This window comes from Chlorocebus sabaeus, chromosome 20 (genome assembly GCF_047675955.1).
Source record: "Chlorocebus sabaeus isolate Y175 chromosome 20, mChlSab1.0.hap1, whole genome shotgun sequence".
Taxonomy (NCBI): domain Eukaryota; kingdom Metazoa; phylum Chordata; class Mammalia; order Primates; family Cercopithecidae; genus Chlorocebus; species Chlorocebus sabaeus.
The window spans coordinates 109668793-109688320 of record NC_132923.1 but is presented as its reverse complement, the minus strand read 5'-3'; the positions used below and the strand labels follow the sequence as shown (position 1 = coordinate 109688320).

General features: G+C 45.2%; 1 protein-coding gene across 2 annotated transcripts in view; it reads right to left on the bottom strand.

Annotated features, from left to right (window-relative positions):
- WASF2 (WASP family member 2) overlaps positions 1–19528 on the bottom strand; it is a 90330-nt gene that overhangs the window by 4441 nt on the left and 66361 nt on the right. For both annotated transcript variants that reach the window (XM_007979821.3, XM_073007635.1), the window contains 6 exons: positions 11102–11236; positions 10425–10578; positions 8145–8262; positions 6992–7122; positions 4706–4861; positions 1590–2104 (listed from right to left, as the gene is read on the bottom strand). In XM_007979821.3, coding sequence (XP_007978012.1) covers positions 1590–2104; positions 4706–4861; positions 6992–7122; positions 8145–8262; positions 10425–10578; positions 11102–11236 — 1209 coding nt within the window. The remainder of the gene's footprint in view (positions 1–1589; positions 2105–4705; positions 4862–6991; positions 7123–8144; positions 8263–10424; positions 10579–11101; positions 11237–19528) is intronic.

The following is a 19528-nucleotide window of genomic DNA, read 5'->3' as shown; positions in this document are numbered from 1 at the left end:
TTGAGGATCACAAACAGACCAAACCACGATAACCCCTTGGGACCACACCTGGCCCCTTGATAGAACAAATGCTCCAATGTTCCAGGAGAGTGAAATGATGAAGCGGGAGGGGAGGAGAGGGAAGAGGAGAAAAGAGGAGATAAAAGAAAATGGGAGAAAAAAGGCCGGGCGCGGTGGCTCAAGCCTGTAATCCCAGCACTTTGGGAGGCCGAGACGGGCGGATCACGAGGTCAAGAGATCGAGACCATCCTGGTTAACACGGTGAAACCCCGTCTCTACTAAAAAAAAATACAAAAAACTAGCCGGGCGAGGTGGCGGGCGCCTGTAGTCCCAGCTACTCGGGAGGCTGAGGCCGGAGAATGGCGTGAACCCGGGAGGCGGAGCTTGCAGTGAGCTGAGATCCGGCCACTGCACTCCAGCCTGGGCGACAGAGCTACACTCCGCCTCAAAAAAAAAAAAAAAAAAAAAAAAAAAAAGAAAATGGGAGAAAAAAGGGGTGAGAAAGAGGGCAGGGGGCAAGGAAGGAAGACACGAAGGGCAGAGCAGTGGAGAAGGCTGGGGGTTGCTGAGTCCAGTTGAACAAAGGCCCACTAGGACAGTGATTCTTTTTTTTCGAAGGCACAAAACCCTTCAGAGAAACTGATGAAAAATGGGGATCCTTTCCCAAGGAAAAAAATGCATGCAAACACGCATAAGCATACATTTCCAAGGACTTCAAAGATCCCAGCTTAAGAATCCTTTACTGCCGGGCGTGGTGGCTCACGCCTGTAATCCCAGCACTTTGGGAGGCCGAGGCGGGCGGATCATGAAGTCAGGAGATTGAGACCATCCTGGCTAACACGGTGAAACCCCATCTCTACTAAAAATACAAAAAATTAGCCGGGCGTGGTGGTGTGCGCCTGTAGTCCCAGCTACTTGGAGGCTGAGGCAGGAGAATGGCGTGAACCTGGGAGGCAGAGCTTGCAGTGAGCCGAGATCGCGCCACTGCACTCCAGCCTGGGCGACAAAGCAAGACTCCGTCTCAAAAAAAAAAAAAAAAAGAATCCTTTACTTTAGGCTGGGCGCGGTGGCTCATGCCTGTAATCCCAGCACTTTGGGAGGCCGAGACGGGCGGATCATGAGGTCAGGAGTTCAAGACCATCCTGGCTAACATGGTGAAACCCCGTCTCTACTAAAAATACAAAAAGTTAGCCAGGCATGGTGGTGGGCGCCTGTAGTCCCAGCTACTCGAGACGCTGAGGCAGGAGAACGGCGTGAATCCGGGAGGCGGAGCTTGCAGTGCGCCGAGATCACACCACTGACTGCACTCCGAGTGAGACTCCATCTCAAACAAACAAAAAAAAAAAAAAAGAAAGAAAGAAAAGAATCCTTTACTTTTAAACCAAGGTGGAAAGAAATCTAAATCTCCATATTTTCAGGGTGAAGCCTTTTCTCAGGCTGCTCCCAGACCTAATGTCCCAATCTCTCCCCACCCAATGAAAGCTGTTTCCTGGGAAGGGCAAAGGGACCCCTTCACCCATCCCCCAATCAATCATCCCAGCTTCAGAAAGACAAGGCTCCACAGTCCCAGACCCACCACTGAAATTTACCTTGACGGATGGCTGAAAGCAGGTCGCTACGGGCATCACTCACAGCAGGCAAGGAGGACTTGGGCTTGGTGGTATCAGAAAGCGGTGGTGGTACAGCAGGCTGGCCATCTGCACCAGTGAAAGGGGGAGGAGGGGGCCCCGGAGGAGGAGGAGGAGGGGGAGGAGGAGGTGCTCCTCCTGTTGGCTGAGACAAGGGAGGTGGTGGCAGAGTTGGGTAGTCAGTTGCCGGTGGTGGAGGAGGAGGTGGAGGGGCAGCAAAATCAGGGTGAGGTGGGAAAGATGGGGGTGAGGGTGGTGGAGGCGTCCCTGGAGGCCCAAATCCTACAGGTGGTGGTGGAGATGGGATGCCTATCATTGGAGGTGGAGGTGGCGGAGGGGCAGGTGGTGGAGCAAACCCAGGTTTAGGGCCTGCTGGAGAGCCTAGAGGAGGAGCTGGTGGTGGATGGCTTGGGCTGACCACACTGGATCTTTTGGGTCCAGCCAAACCAGATCCTCTTTGGTTGTCCACTGGGTAACTGAAAGGCCAAAGAAAAAAGACTCACCATCACCCTTAGAATGCAAACACCTACCTACAGTTAACCTTGTCTATAAGCCGAGGTTTATCTTGGTTGACTATACCATTTCACTTTGGCTTAAACAGAAAGAAAAACCTACAGATGGTCAGAACAGACAAATAATGAAATAAGCAGCCTTGTAAGGTAATGAGCTTCCCACCAGTAGAGGAGGATAGCCAGATTGAGTAAAACTACCTGAAAGAAGTGGACTTGAGATTCCTCTATCAGGTAAGGGCTAGCTGAGACATCTCTCAGACCCCTCTGCCTTTCCAGCTCTAAGGGGACGGCACCCTTCCTCCCTTTCTCTAAGAAGGATGGTCCATGGCAGTTGCTAATTTAATCCTGGAGCCAGGTTAAGGGTGCACGCAAGAACGAACCGGAATAAAAATTCAAACACCACCCACACACTAAGCTCTGTTTCTCAGGCTATTAACATTCACCAGCATTGGAGAGGGCAGGAAACCCAAGCCAGGCTGACCACACCTGAGTGGGATATAGATTTAGGTGAATGCATCTTCAGTGCTCATGTGGGAAAATCTTGAGAGAGAATGAATCTCAATCTGAGAATCCGCAGAGATGGGAAATGAATGTGCCACCAGACTCTTGACCCAGGCCTGAAAGAGGATTACGGCTACACCTCTCCTGGGATCAGATTTGCTTGGCTGCAGCTGCAAGGTCTCAGGCCATGTGTGAAGCTGAAGGTTTTCTTTTTCCACCTTTGTATCTGCCCTGCACTAACAGCTACGCCTTAGAAAAGCAGCCATTTTGGAATTTTCCACAGACCTTCCAGTCTTAGTTGCATCTGACAGGGCCCCAGCAGGAAGTGATTTGGGAAGCAGAAGGAGATTTGGGATTAATGGTTTCTAGGGCCAAGAAGAACGAGGGAAGAGGAGGAGGGCAGCACTGCTTTAGGTCTCCATCTGAGGGGTCCTCAACATATTCAATCTCTAATTAAGCAGTATCCAAGGAGAAAAGTGCATCTTTCAAAGCTCTCATTTATCAGGCATTAGAAGGGACAAAAGTAACGGAGAAAACAGTGCAATCTGAACAATTCTCAGATCTCTTTTCAGTCATTACTGCCTAACACTTCCATTGTACACCTCTGCCAGGGACACTGACAAATATAAAAATGGACGAATTTGGAGTTTCATCCCCCTTTTCCCTTTGTTTCATTGTTTCTGGAGATTCAACATAGCAGTGAAACTAATCAGAAGCACTAAGAGAGGAAGCGACTCTATGCTGGGTTCCTAGACAACTGGGCAAGGTATCTGCTAACTATTTCATGAAGAGCAGATTGTACCACTTCATTTCATGATGAGTTAAAGTTAAGGAAAAGGCCCGTGCGTCACAGTGGCTCATGCCTGTAATCCCAGTCCTCTGGGAGGCCGAGACGGGCAGATCATGAGGTCAGGAAATTGAGACCATCCTGGCTAACACAGTGAAACCCCATCTCTACTAAAAATACAAACAATTAGCTGGGCGTGGTGGTGGGCGCCTGTAGTCTCAGCTACTCGGGAGGCTGAGGCAGGAGAATGGCATGAATTCGGGAGGCGGAGCTTACAGTGAGCCAAGATCACGCCACTGTACTCCAGCCTGGGTGACAGAGACTCTGTCTCAAATAAATAAATAGGGAGGCCGAGACGGGCGGATCATGAGGTCAGGAGATCGAGACCATCCTGGCTAACCCAGTGAAACCCCGTCTCTACTAAAAAAAAAACTAGCCTGGCAAGGTGGTGGGCATCTGTAGTCCCAGCTACTCGGGAGGTTGAGGCAGGAGAATGGCGTAAACCCGGGAGGCGGAGCTTGCAGTGAGCTGAGATCTGGTCACTGCACTCCAGCCTGGGCGACAGAGCAAGACTGTCTCAAATAAATAAATAAATAAATAAATAAATAAAATAAAGTTAAGGAAAAAACAAGAAGGTGGTAACTTCTATTTGTTTGGGTCTAGGCTAAACAGGGGTAGTTAAGAATATAGGTTCTGGAGTCCAACTGACCAATCATGGCTCTGCCCTTACTGGCTGTGACCTTTGGGTCATTTCATTGACTCCCCCTGTGCCTCAGTTTACTCATTATAACATGGGAATAACAGTACCTATCTCAAAAGAGGACTCCAATGGGAATGAAGCAACATATATATAGAGTGTTAATTATTTCTATGATCCAGACAGTCTTGTTTGAAGTTATTTTAGTGATCTTGACCTAGGGTTTTAACTTTTTTTTTTTTGGTCTTGCTCTGTCACTCAGGCTGGAGTGCAGTGGCATGATCATGGCTCACTGCAGACTTAACCTCCCAGGCTCAAGCGATCCTCCCACCTCAGTCTCCTGAGTAGATGGGACTACAGGCGTGTGCCACCAAGCCTGGCTAATTTTTTTGATTTTTAGTAGGGGATGAGGTCTTGCTATGTTACCCAGGCTGGTCTTGAACTTTTGGCCTCAAGAGATCCTCCCACCTTAGCCTCCCAAAATGCTGGGATTACAGGCGTGAGTCACTGCTCTTGGTCCATCCTTTTGTTCTTGAGTGTATAACCACCGATAGTGGATGGAGTAGGTACCACCATTTACCTGAATTCTGCTGGTGGAGGAGGCAAGTTGTCCTCAGAGAAGGAAGGAGAAGGTGAAGAAGCAGAGTCTGACTGTGGTGGTGGCGGATAGCTACTTGCATCCACGTTTTCAACACAGCCAATGCTGCCATTCTGGTACACCAAGGTGGGTGGATACCTGTCAATGAACCGAATGCCAAAAACTGTCATTTAAAGAGCCTGAGTGGGTTTTTTCTTCTTAAAAGGTACTACAAAAATGCATTTGATACAAAAGCTATTAGGGAGAAATAAAATAGGTATATTTCCCACATATTTTCTGTTACTCTGAAATTTTATTTTAAGACTAAATATTCTATTGTCAAATATATCCCAGATATTTCTGCTGAATTGTTTGTAGTAACAGGATTCAACCCAGATTATCAAAACTGCTCCTTGCCCAGTGTTGGCCTTGTCAAACCCAGCAGTTCTTTTAAATTATCTCCCCAGTGTCAAGTGCAGATATACCTGAATCCCAAAGTCTGTCCTGTGGCAAAGGGTGAAGCCAAGTCCCAGAGGCTAGTGAGCTGCAAACACGTGTCTGGCACACAGCCTGATTTTGAGGTCAGCAAGCCTCTGGAAAGCTGGAAGGCCAAGGAGGCACTGGATTGCAAAATCAAGCTCAGGATGAATGCAGGGTGCTATGTGGTAGTAAATGTGGTCTTTCTGCCAGGTCTCTTATCAAACAAAATGAGCTGACAATTAAAGTAGGGTGCTAGGGCTTGCCTCATGAAAACCTGTCCCTCAGTGCACTGGGCCTTGGGTGAATTTGTTCTGGGTGAACAACAACGAAACTTCAAACAAGCACAAATACACCAAGCATCAGCTAACAAAATCTGGCCTGCTCTGCTCCACTTCCCCCTCTTTCCACTATTGTTGGGGTCTAAAGAACTCATCTAAAACAGACCCCAGGGAGAACAGAGTTGGAGGAAACTAACTGAATCAAAAGATGCTCTGATGTGGAAAATCCCCAAGGCCTGGAGCCCTGGAGCCTTGGCACGTCTCTTTATAGGTTCACCAACAGGCATGTCCAGATAGACTAACCATGAAGCCCCAACTCCAAACCGCCTGGACAACAGGAAAATGGGAGACAAATCCTCATCTTCCTACTCCACAAATAAAAGACACACATGGGTAGCTGGCATTCTGAACACACAAGCTTCTGCCCTTAGAGTCACTGAACCTATGACAAGTGCCTGTCTGAACAGTGCTAGTGACCCAGCCCCACCCAATCAGTAGCGAAAAGGGGTCCATGGAACAAAATGGCCCCCTTTACTGGGAGGTGAAGGTAATGAAGGTACCCTCAGGGCTGATTTCCCAGTAGAGAAAAAGGTTCATTTTTTCTTTCACCATCTTCATCACTCTTTAAAACAGATCTCTTAATCCACGAAGAACAAGTGTCAGAAGTGTCAAGATTTTTAAAAGTCGAGATTTTCATGGTAGAGTTATTTCTAAAAGCAAGAACAACTCACCTCTTTTATCATTCCTAGACACCCAGCATAGGCTGGCATGGTTCTCTGACAGCCATGATGCAATGTATTTAGAGAAAAAACCAGGGCGACATTCATGCCAAGCAGTCATGGTGACTTGGCTTTGAATGTCAACCAGGTCAGACACCAGGATAAGCATCAAACCAACCTTTAAAACCATCTTTTCCCCCCTTTAAACCTCCAGTGTGATTTGGTATTGGGAAATGGGGTCAGACTGACACCTCTTATTTCTCCACAGAGATATATAGCTTCAATACTGGCCGAGCAACCTTTCCCACACTGTCTATGAGGTCTGCATTCAGTCCCCTGGCCAGCCTCTCTCCCAAGACTGACAAAGGCTGACTGAAAAGTTGCTTTGGTGATGTGAACAGCTTTCTTGCCTGGCCCTCCCCAGCCCTAAGAGTGAAATGCCCAGTTCTTAGGCATGACCTTCAAATCAATGCTCTGGAGGCAAAGGATTCCCAAGACCACTTTTCTTCCCTTTCCAGTCTTTCCTCTGGGGCCCTTAGATGTGTGTCTCGCAGAGTAAGGGCACTAGGAGTCATGGGCTTTCTTTTCCAGACCCCTCCAGTCACCTCATTTAAATTGCTGAGTCTCTTGATTTATTTAGCAAATTTTAATCACCAGATGGATGCACTTTAAAGTAGCTGATTAACAGTGGTATTGATCTAAGCCACAGAGACAGACTTCAGGGGGTGTGAAAGGTGTCACATCAGAGCTGTCAGACTGTTGTCCCCACTCCCTTCAAAGAATGCTACCAACAGTACAAAAGCATTACCTACCCAGAAGGCCCCAGCTTTTCTTTGGACTCCACAAATTCTTGTCCCATCTTCATTTTCTCCCACTCTTCCTTACGTGTCTTGATTTTACGTGGGTTTACATTCCCTCGATTTGGATTATCTTTCTTTTCTTTCTATAATGAAAAGGAACAGGAAAGTCTTTGTAGAACATTTTCCAAAGTTCTTCATTAAAATTCTACCCATCTTCATGGATGCATATCTAAGAGATGATTTGCCTAGACAACACACAATAACTACAGAACTTATAGAATTACTGGGTTTGAAGTGACCTAGAGGCCATCTAATCCAAACCATCCCTGGGTGAAACATTTGCTCAATCCCACACTCAAATGCCTCCAGCAACGGGAACCGCACTTCCTCTTTGGATAACTCATTCATATTTTTGAAAAGCTCTAATTGCTAGAAGTTAGTGAACAGCTATTTATTATTTGCTTGGCCCCAAAGGTCAGTCAAGAGAGATGAGATGTAATGAGACCTGCAGTTATCTGGGGCATATATAAGGAAATAGTTTAAATAAAACAAAACAAAACAAAACCCAATGAAGAATTTTTCAGCCTGTGCAGCTGCTCTTGCCCCTGGCACTCTCCTGGGCCTCCTGGCAGCCATGCTAATGGGATTGAGGTTGCAACTGGTAGGTCACATACATACCAGGGAGAGTCTATGGGGAGGGAGAATCTCCGAAACCTACATATATCCCCCCACCTTAGCCCCACCCAGTCAGTAGTGAAGGCATTAAACTGCTCCTTTTGCAAATCAAACACTGCAGAACCTTGTGCTGATCTCTGAGAAATGAGCTGCAAAACTGGCGGAGAAGGGACTAGCCTAGCTTGAGTGTCCAGCAGAGTCAGGTGCAAATTGCAAGAGAAATAAATGGTGAATAGAAAAGTCAATTTCTAAAACTCAGCCTGAATATACTCAATTGTTAATAGCACTGGGGGGAACAAACACATTTTTGGTGTGATTTATACTTTCATCTTGGTTGTGCTTGGTGTGGACACATTTTTTTAAGAGTTTCACCTGGCATCCAAGCAAGCAGCCACTCGAAATGACTACTTCACATAAGACTGGCTTCCTTTTTATCCCCCTCCACAGTCGTGCCTACTGATGTGGAGAACAGAGGCCCCTTTCCCCTCACCCTATGCTTTCTCTTCTCTTTCATGATATCCTTGGTGTCCTGCAGCATCTTCTCCTTCCAAAGATCAAAGAAGTATGAAGGGTCTGTGTAGAATTTGAGTGCCTCTTTTCCATCGTCCCTGGGATAGAAATGAAGACAAGTAGCTGTCAGTAGACAGATGAGCTCCCAACCAAATCCAATATTCCAAACACCTAGCAGTTAGCAGTTTTTACACCAAGGAATCAAGAAGTCATTTGAATCGATTGCATACCTCCTCTCCCATACCAGCATTTCAATGCCCCCGAATGGCACCTCTCTACTTATCAGACTTTTAAAGAACCTTAGCCTTACTTTCAATTCCTGGCAGATGAATTTGCATTGTCAGGGCAAGAACAGGTGATAGCAGCAGGGATCCTGATTACTTCTAATGATCTGCATGGCCACAGAGAGCTCCCTGAGGATATTCGGATATCCTGGTATATCAGAGGGGATTTCTACCACTGGTTCCTCTTTTCCCACCAGTTCCGCAGGACTCTTTAGGAAGCATCAGTAGCTTCCTACCCACCGGAAACCTGTGTACACATATGGGGGTTCATGTGTATGCATATGTACACATATATACATGAAAAGTGTGTGTGTACGGCTGTTATTTCTCTGCACACACAGAAAACCAGCCACAGCACTCCACCTTCTTGCTCCCTTCTAGAATAGCTCAGCATCCACACACACCCCAACCACAAGGGGGCTCCAGTGAGAAAAGACGGCCAGCTGTTTTAAGACCACAAGGTTTAATCACCAGTTCCTAATTAGTGGCTGTGCGAGTGGGACAGAGTAAACTATTGAGTGTCCATATAAGGGCTATCTGCCAGACTCAATGGTCCTGGTTGGAATCTTGCACTTTGGCATGGATAAGGTCCTCTCGCTATCCAGAAAGTATGTGCTTAGGAGTGAACATTTATCTTAACATTATTCTGAACTAAAAAGAAATGGAAAGGCAATTCTATTCCCTGCCCTCCAATCCTATCACAACACAGAAAGCGCTTCCAAATCAAACATTAATAATTTCTATATTAAATCTTCTCCTGAGTTAGATACAACACTACTCATTTCTGTTGGGCCAAGTTCAGATAACTGAGAGGCCATGCTAATTCTGATACTACATGCTAAAAAGAAAAATACCATTAACTGAAGAAAAAAATTCTCCTAATATCATTTGTTTATCTAATCCCACTACACAAACCCTATGTCATACTCCCTACAATATTATCAGTTGTATGACCCCTTTCTGCCCAATAACTCCTCTGCCCAAACCCAACTAGACTCAATAATGGAGGTTGCAGAGTCAAACCTCTGTCCTGCTGTGCTGGTCCCTTTGAAAGCCAAGGGGCAAACATAATTTTACACAGTAAAATGAAGGACAGATGCCATGTACTTTGTATCTGTGTGAGAAGGCTCCCTGAATTGGACTGGTGTCCTTGAATTTCACATGGGTACACACACACACACACTCTACCTTGCAGTGTACACGTCTGATAGAAGACATCCGCCTCCAGCTATCTGTAATTACTTTTTACCTGCTCCAAAGATATGTACGGATGTAAGCAAGATAAATATTCACCTTCTGTCCCTCTTCAGTGGTTTTTTGCAGGATGACAATACTACCAAACCACTAGAGGAGAGGGGCTTTAAGTTGTCTATAAGGCTACGTTCTTTTTCAAGTCCAGGGACAGCAGAGTAGGTCCTTTCAGAAGGAAATGTCCAAAGGATGTTCAAAACAAAGTGAACGATGCTCATTTGGAAGAATGCCAATTACTCCTTAAGCTTTGGAAAGACCCCTCTGGGCCCAGAGCAGCCAGTCCAAGAGGCTGGCCCCACTAACACACCCAAACATCTGGTAATCTAGTGGTTTCCAAGTAAGTGGGAGCCTTGCTAGAATGTTGCCCCTGGGATCCATGCTGTAGGACCGCCTTGTAACAAAGTCCTTTTGGTTCTATAATAACTAAATTCCTTGGATGGAATCCAAGATGGACCTGGTTTATATGAAATTAAACTCTGTAGTATGCTATGGTTACAGTAAACTTTCAATATGTATTACATTCACTATGAATTTCAGAAACCAAACAATAATAAGTGACAAGTGTTTATGGGGTAAATTTTAGTTTCTGCTGCCACAGACAACTTTGGGGTAGGCAGTAAGCTTTTAGATACAATCCTCTCATGTAAACAACTGCTTCAGATAAAAAGACAATTTAGTGTTATTAAACCACAGGTTGAAAAAGGGAGGAGCTAGCCAGCCATTACCTGTAAGGGGTAAGATTGTTGAGAGGGGGAGGAGTATCACAGGTATTATATGTTTCTAAGACAGGCACCGGGAGAGAGTTTCTGTCAAAAAGCTTCTGGTCTTGAATGGTGGAGCTTCTGAAGGCTTTTCGGGTGTTGATTCCTTGTAGTGACACTGAGAGAAGATGGAAGGCGTTAGAAAATGGACGACAGGCTATTTGAGCAAACACTGAGTCACACCAGTCAGAGAGGCCTCAGCTGCTGCATTTCTTGGCTGCGGCTGTCTGCAGTCAGGCTTTTTTTCCCTCCCCCTCTGGGGAAGCCCCACAAGGCTGTCAGCAGCCCAGTCATTTCACGACTGAACAAAATGAGGCAACACAAAGGTTTACTATGTGGCCAGATCTAGCAGGCCTCTCCTTAGGAGGAATGAATCTTCCAAGTACTTTTATGGTAGCAAAATATGATTGAGGGAGGGGAAATTTGAGAAAGAAGGAATTGGGGGAATGGGAGAAAGGAGTGCATGGGGGTGTGGTGGAGCTAAAAAGGTTCTTTCCAGCACTCAGGCTTGTGTCACTTCAAAGCAGAACTCCATAGGTCTCTGTGATTTCTCCCCTCACTTTTTTTTTAATAAATCAGGGGAAAAAAATTCTACAAAACTGCTCAGCAGAGCCTGCAAATGCTGAGCTCAGCTTTCTTACCTTCTTCTTCCTTGGGATCCAGCTGAGTGACTTTAACTTGTAGTCGGTCGACCCTCTCAGCAAGGGAGCTTACCCGAGAGGCAAAGGTATTTGCCTGAGTAAAGAGCTCTCCAAAAATGTCCTCTGCATATTTACCTGGAAAGAGCAAAGAAACCAAGTCACTAGTGTATAGAAGTAACGTAAATGGTCAGAAAAACTGGCTACTAAAGATTGTATTCCCTAACCACCAAACACATACTACACACACACATATACCCTAAGACAGTTTGGGCTATGTGCAGATGATTGCTCTTAGAGAAATACTCTTCATAGTTTAGGAAGTCTGCATATGTTCTATAACTAATAGAGTCTTCTTGACAGACGTGAACAGTCATGAGACTCAAAACAGGCTGAATAAAACTGAAAGGTGTAATGCAAAAAATTAAGCCTGGAAGAACAGATAATATTTCTACACATTTCCAGCCTGGGCAACACGGTGAAACTCCGTCTCTACTAAAAATACAAAAATTAGGCAGGTGTGCTCGCAGGCACCTATAATCCCAGCTACTGGGGAGGCTGAGGCAGGGGAATCACTTGAACTTGGGAGGCGAGGTTGCAGTGAACTGAGACCGAGCCACTGCACCCCAGCCCGGGTGACGGAGTGAGACTAAAACTAAACTAATAAAATAACACTACACATTTGCCCATAGCCCTTAGCCTCTTATTGTTCTGTAAAAGTACCTTATAAAATGGTTCTGAAAAACAGATTGGGAGTTTAGAGGACATTCTAGGTATCTAAAATTAACATGAAAAGTAAGAAATTAGTTCCTCAATGGAGCCTTGAAAGTACAGTGAGCAACTATTAGTGTGTTAAATGTGAGGGGCCCTGAGCTTATCAACAACCCATAGCAGAGATGTACAACTTCTTTTAAGAGGTAGAAAGGTTACTTTATGTTTTATTTTATTTTATTTTTTTGAGACGGAGTCTTGCTCTGTCGCCCAGGCTGGAGTGCAGTGGCCAGATCTCAGCTCACTGCAAGCTCCGCCTCCTGGGTTTACGCCATTCTCCTGCCTCAGCCTCCCGAGTAGCTGGGACTACAGGCGCCCGCCACCTCGCCCGGCTAGTTTTTTGTATTTTTAGTAGAGACGGGGTTTCACCATGTTAGCCAGGATGGTCTTGATCTCCCGACCTCGTGATCCGCCCGTCTCGGCCTCCCAAAGTGCTGGGATTACAGGCTTGAGCCACCGCGCCCGGCCTATGTTTTATAACTTATAATTTTTTTTTTCTTTTTTTGGAGACAGAGTCTCCCTCTATCGCCCAGGCAGCAGTACAGTGGCATGATCTTGGCTCACTGCAACCTCCATCTCCTGGGCTCAAGCAATTCTCATGTATTAGCCTCCTGAGTAGCTGAGATTAAAGATGTGCACCACCATGCCAGGCTAATTTTTGTATTTTTGGTAGAGACGGGGATTTGCCAAGTTGCCCAGGCTGGTCTCAAACTCCTGGCCTCAAGTGATCTGCCCACCTTGGCCTCCCAAAGTGCTGGGATTACAGGTGTTGAGCCACCATGCCCAGCTTGTCACCTACAACTTTCAAAGTCTTTGCTCTAGGTCACAATCCTTCAAATCTACATCTCAGGAACCAAGTGAAAAGCTGAAACTTTCAAGCCCTCTGAAAAGCAGCATACCAGTGGTCTCTTTCCACAATGTCTTGTTTTTTAGAAAAAGAAAAGTTCCGTACTTCAACCCTGGAATGCAAGGAGAATCTGCAGCCAAAGAAACATAACAGCAATTTGACACTACCTCTATATTGTCATTCCAAGCCACAGGCACATTCTTACTAGGAATGAAAAGTAGTGCATATGAATAAATACACCATCTGAGCTTTTTTTTTTTTCCCCCAGACAGAGTCTTGCTCTATCCCCCAGGCTGGAGTGCAGTGGTGCAAAATCTTGGCTCACTGCAGCCTCTGCCTCCTGGGTTCAAGCGATTCTCCTGCCTCAGCCTCCCGAGTAGCTGGGATTATAAGTGCCTGCCACAACACCCGGCTTGTTTTTTGTTTTTAGTAGAGAGAGGGTTTCATCATGTTGGCCAGGCTGGTCTTAAACTCCTGACCTCAGGTGATCTGCCCACCTCAGCCTCCCAAAGTACTAGGATTACTAGCATGAGCCACCGCACACAGACCTACCATCTGAGCTTCTTGCAAGGTGAAGGTAAGCATAAGAGACTGTGCCCAATCAAATGATAATTTTTTTTGAGAACTATTTAAAGTAGGCTTTAATTTCTAGCTTCGAAACTACATTTATGCTTAGTCCATATTTGAGGGGGAAAAAATAGCCTGAAAGGCCAAAACCACACCTTCAGGGTGAACTGCAGCTCACCTTCCCAGTACAACCTGAAGAGTGGGGATAAGACCAATCAACTGCATGTTTTGAATTGCTTATTAAGTCAATAAGGACTTCTAATCAAGGAAGAAGCAAGTCCTTGCATACTGATCATTTGTGACCTAAACAATTATGGGAAGCTCCTGGGCTCAAATAACTCAAATCAGCTGATAAGCATTTCTACTCTGCAGGTTGAGGATTTTATCTGATCCCTATTCATAATATGGCTAAGTTCCTACAAAAGCCATACTGTATCGTGCTTGTCTAGGTAATGGAAAATTGTGTTTGGAAGGCTAAAACAGAGAAATATGCAACATTATGTGTGGAAAATAAACCAAGCTCAAAAATATCTGTTAAAAAATAAAAGGCCAGTCGTGGTGGCTCACGCCTGTAATCCCATCACTTTGGGAGGCCAAGGTGGGCAGATCACTTGAGGCCAAGAGTTCAAGACCAGCCTGGGGAATATGACAAAACCCTGCCTTCACTAAAATTACAAAAAAATTAGGCCAGGCATGGTGGCTCATGCCTGTAATCCCAGCACTTTGGGAGGCCAAGGTAGGCGGCTCACCTAAGGTCAGGATTTTGAGACCAGCCTGGCCAACATGGTGAAACCCCATCTCTACTAATAATACAAAAATGAGCTGGGCATGGTGGCGGGCACCTGTAATCCCAGCTACTCGGGAGGCTGAGGCAAAAGAATCGCTTGAACCTGGGAGGCAGAGGTTGCAGTGAACCAAGATTGTACCACGGCACTCTAGCCTAGGTGACAGAGCGAGACTCCATCTCAAAAAAAAAAAAAAAAAAAAAAAGCTGCGTGTGGTGGCGCACACCTGTAATCCCAGCTACTCAGGAGGTTGAGGCATGAGAATCACTTGAACTTGGGAGGCAGAGGTTGCAGTGAGCCCAGATCGTGCCACTGGCTCCAGCCTATCTCAAAAATAATAATAATGAATAAAATGAAATAAAAGAAAAAAGAAAAATATCAATTAATCTTCCAGCTATTCTGGAGGGGAAAAAAAAAAAACCAATTAACTTACACCAAAAGAGTCACCAAGAGTACCTAGGATTTCCTGGTCCTTAAGTGAAGAGGGTAGTGATAGTAGAAGTAGAGGCTCTGTGTGGCACAGTGGTTTTCAAGATAAAATCTTACAAAGAACCTCAACATATAAAACTAGTAACTATAACATCTCTATTTTAAGAGGAAGTGAAGTGGTGTGAGGGCTTCCCCACTGTCTCATCACCTCAGGCCTGAGGCAGACTTAGAACTATACTATGAGACATGGAAGGAGCAGTTGACTTCAAATCAGAAAATCTGAATCAAAGTCTCAGCTCTTTCTATTTATACTTGTGTACTCGTCAGCAAGTCACAATCTCCCAGCCTTAGTTTCCTCATCTGTAAAGTAGGGATAATACTACCCCATCAAGTTACCATAAGGATTAAGTGAGCTAAAAATGTGAGTTGTTACAATGAGATTCTTCCTTATACTCCTCAACCACATTACATGACTTAATGGTATAAATACCTAAGGCCAGGCACGGTGGCTCATGCCTATAATCCCAACACTTTGGGAGGCCAAGGCGGATGGATCACTGAAGGCCAGGAGTTTGAGACCAGCCTGGCCAACATGGTGAAACCCTGTCTCTACTAAAAATATAAAACTTAGCCAGGCATGGTGGCACACCATCTTGTAATCCTAGCTACTCAGGAGGCTGATACATGAGAATTGCTTGAGCCCAAGAGACATAGGTTGCAGTGAGCCAAGATCACACCACTTCACTTCAGCCTGGGTGACAGAGTAAGACTCCATCTCAAAAAACAAACAAACAAACAAACAAACAACAACCAAACCAAACCAAACAAAACAGCGTAAATTCTAAATACCTTAAGTTTTTGTTTTAAAATTTTTTTTTTATTTTTTAGATAGACACTGCTCTGTTGCCCAGGCTGGAGTACAATGGCACAATCTCAGCTCACTGCAACCTCTGCCTCTCTGCCTCCTGGATTCAAGAGATTCTCCTGCCTCAGACTCCTGAGTAGCTGGAAGTACAGACACATGCCCAGCTAATTTTTGTATTTTTAACAAAGAAGGGGTTTCACCATGTTGGCCAGGCTGGTCTCGAACTCCCAACCTCAAGTGATCTGCCTTGGCCTCCTCAAGTGTTGGGATTACAGGCATGAGCCACTGTGCCCAGTCTAAATATCCTAAGTTTTAAGTTTAGAGGAAAATTTTAAATATAATTCCAATTAGTAATTTGATAGTCTCTATTCTTCAAGTGCTAAAATTTACTCCAACTTTTGAAAACAGAAATGTGATATTGAACTAGGGAAAACCAAAGTGTCTTGTTCAGAGTTAAACTTCACTCATTCAGATTACCAAGAGAGACCCAATATCCATCATTATCCAACATTCATAACAGATACCACATTTTGCAAAAGATTCTAGGAAGCAGTCTTCAATTTTTGTTTTTTCCTTAGCAGAACTCTTCAAATGAAATGTTACGTGGAAGTAGAACAGGTAAAACTGATTTTTAAAAATGTGAAGTTGCTCTTATTGAAGTCTGAGTGGGAGTCTTGGAGCTCCCCAATGGCATGCCCCACCCCCTCACCCACACTGCAGTCAGTTAGAAACCTAATATCTAGCTTGATTTTCTAATGACCCAAGTGGGGGTTCCATTCTCCTGGGTGGCCACAATACTGATACAAACTGCTGGCTGGCCGTGCCTGTATTTTCTAAGATACAGCAACCGAATATGTGAAATGCCATCTCACTGTTCTGAGAAAAAAATAAGAATTCTGGATGTGCTGTCACGGAGCAATCTATGGCTGTGGGATTTTTAGTTTTATGCTTTATCCATTCCATAATCAGCCTTTCAGTACTAAATTGAGAAGTTCCACCCAGGTACAATGCACATGAGGCCAAGGTCATGAGCCTGAAGCACATATGAACCCTTCCCTGCACTCCTCTCAGCTAGATGAAATCCCAGTCATCTTTCAAGGTCCCATTCAAATGTAACCTCTTCTATGAAGTCTTCCTTGACCCTGCCTATCCCTACCTGTGCCCCCACTACCCACAGAAAGTATTATTTCCATTCCTACATTCTTTGTGCATCAACAGCATGGAATAGTGGGAAATATATAGGCGTGAATTATTCGACATTTACTGAGCTTCTACTGGGTGACAGGTATTACACAAGGTAGACACTGGGGTTCAAAGACAAATAACACATGATTACTACATTCAACAATTTTTTTTTTTTTGGTTACCCAGGCTGGAGTGCAGCAGCGCCATCTCAGCTCACTGCAGCCTTGACCTTCTGGGCTCAAACGATCCTCCTACCTCAGCCTTCCATCTCAGCCTTCCAAATAGCTGGAAGTACAGGCGCATGCCACCACACCCAACTAATTTAGTTTATATTTTGTAGAGAAAGGGTCTCACTATGTTGCCCAAGCTATCTCAAACTCCAGGGCCCAAGCAATCCTCCCATCTCAACCTCCCAGAGTGCTGGGATTATAAGCATGAGCCATTGTGCCCGGTCAAGAATTTTTAATTGAGTATGAGACATAGGTGATTTGTGATATAATGTGATAGGATAATACAGGCATATAATGGGAGCTCAGAGAAGCACTCTTAGCCCAACCTGGAAGAGAAGATTCCTGAGCTGGACCTTGAAGGATAAGCTAAAGGCAGCCAGGCAGACAAAGATGGCAAGGGCTGTTCAGCCAGGGAGGATAGCAAGAGCACTGTTTGGAAATATGAGAGAGCATGGTCTGTCTCAGGAGAACTACTAGTAGGTGATAATTCATTCTTTTTTCCTTTCCTTTTTCCTTCTATTTAATTAATTTATTTGAGACAAGGTCTCGCCCTGTTGGCCAGTGCTGGAGTGGCATGATCATGGCTCACTGCAGCCTTGAACTCCCAGGCTCAAGTGATCCTCCCACCTTAGCCTCCCAACCAGCTGGGACTACAGGTGTGCACCACCACACCTGGGTACTTTTTAAATTTTTGTAGCAATAGGGTCTCAGTATGTTGCCAGGGCTGGTCTCGAACTCTTGAGCATAAGCAATACTTGTGCCTCAGTCTCCTAAAGTACTGGGATTACAGGTGTGAGCCAGTGTGCCAGGCCCCCTTTTTCCATTTTAAAAGACTAAAGTGAAGGCTGGGCATGGTGGATCATGTCTGTAATCCCAACAGTTTGGGAGGCCGAGGCGGGTGGATCACCTGAGGTCAGGAGTTCGAGACCAGCCTGGCCAACATGGTGAACCCCCGTCTCTACTAAAAATGCAAAAAACTGACCAGGCGCGGTGGCTTACGCCTGTAATCCCAGCACTTTGGGAGGCTGAGGTGGGCAGATCATGAGGTCAGGAGATCGAGACCATCCTGGCTAACATGGTGAAACTCTATCCCTACTAAAAATACAAAAAAATTAGCCAGGTGTGGTGGTAGACGCCTGTAGTCCCAGCTACTCAGGAGGCTGAGGCAGGAGAATGGCATGAACCTGGGAGGCGGAGCTTGCAGTGAGCCGAGATGGTGCCACTGTACTCCAGCCTGGGCGACACAGTGAGACTCCATCTCAAAAAAAAAAAAAAAAAATTAGCTGGGTGTTGTGGCATGCACCTGTAGCCCCAGCTACTCGGGAGGCTGAGGCAGGAGAATCACTTGAACCCAGAGGCAAAGGCTGCAGGGAGCCAAGATCGTGCCATCACACTCCAGCCTAGGCAACAAGAGCGAAACTCTGTCTCAAAAATAAAAAAAATTTTAAAAATTGTTAACATGGAATTGTAGAAAATGAGGCTAGAGAGGAAGACAGGTCTTGCAGGGTCCTGAATGCTAGGCCAAGGAACTTAAATAACTCCACAGTGAAGAAGAGGGGAGAGAAATAGTTGAGATGCGTACTCTGACTATAAAAACACTTGTTACATTACAAAAGTTAACACAGAATTAACTTTCAAAGCTTCAGAAATTCAGAATAATAGAAGTAAAAAGTAAGATTTGATTTTTAGGCAGATCACTCTTGCAGGGATATAGGAACAGATTTAAAGGGGTTGGATCAGAGAAAGAAGGTAGAGGGAGGCTTGGTGAAAGTCAATGAAGTCTAAAATAGGGCAATACTGGCAGAGACAGAGAGTAAGGGACAGAGTTGAGAAATTTGTAGGAAGTCTGAGTTTAAACAGTGACTTTGCCTCTTACTGGCTGTATCTCTTTAGGCAAGTTTTTTTTTTTTTTTTTTTTTTTGAGACAGAGTCTCGCTCTATTACCCAGGCTGGAGTGCAGTGGTACAATCTCAGCTCACTACAACTTCCGCCTCCCCAGTTCAAGCAATTCTCGTGCCTCGGCCTCCCAAGTAGCTGGGATTGCAGATGTGTGCCACCATGCCTGGCTAATTTTTATATTTTTAGTAGAGACAGGGTTTCACCATGTTGGCCAGGCTGGTCTTCAACTCCTGACCTCAACTGATCTACACCCTCCGGCCTCCCAAAGTGCTGGGATTACAGGCGTGAGCCACTGTGCCTAGACAAGTTACCTTACTTTTCTGAGCCTTATTTTCTTTATCTGAAATATGGGAATACCACCACCTAATCTCATAGGATTACTGAGAAGATTAAATGAGATAATCTATGTCAAGATCTTATCCTAACCTGGCATAAAGTAGGCAATCAACAAATGTGGGTTCCCTTCTCACTCTCTCCCCATTCTCTCCTCTTAGGAATTATTTATTTCTGCCTCCCCTTATAAATTATGAGCTCCTGGAGGGCAGAGACCATTTCTTATTATTGCTGTATCCCCTCAGCATCTGGTACATAAAATATGTTCAACACATGTTTATTGGATGAATAAAGGGTCAGTTAGCCCCCACAATGTAAGAAAATCTTGTTTCCTTGGGCATAAGGTGGCTTTGGCCCTCAGATCAGCTTCCTCAAGATAGGAGTGGTCTGATCACAAGTGGGAGTGTGAGCAACGGCATCCATCAACACCACCCTGGAAATATAGCTAAGAGAGAGCATAACTTCAGTAAGTGGAAATAAGAAGCATCATTAGCTAGATGTTCTTTGTCCTATGAAGAA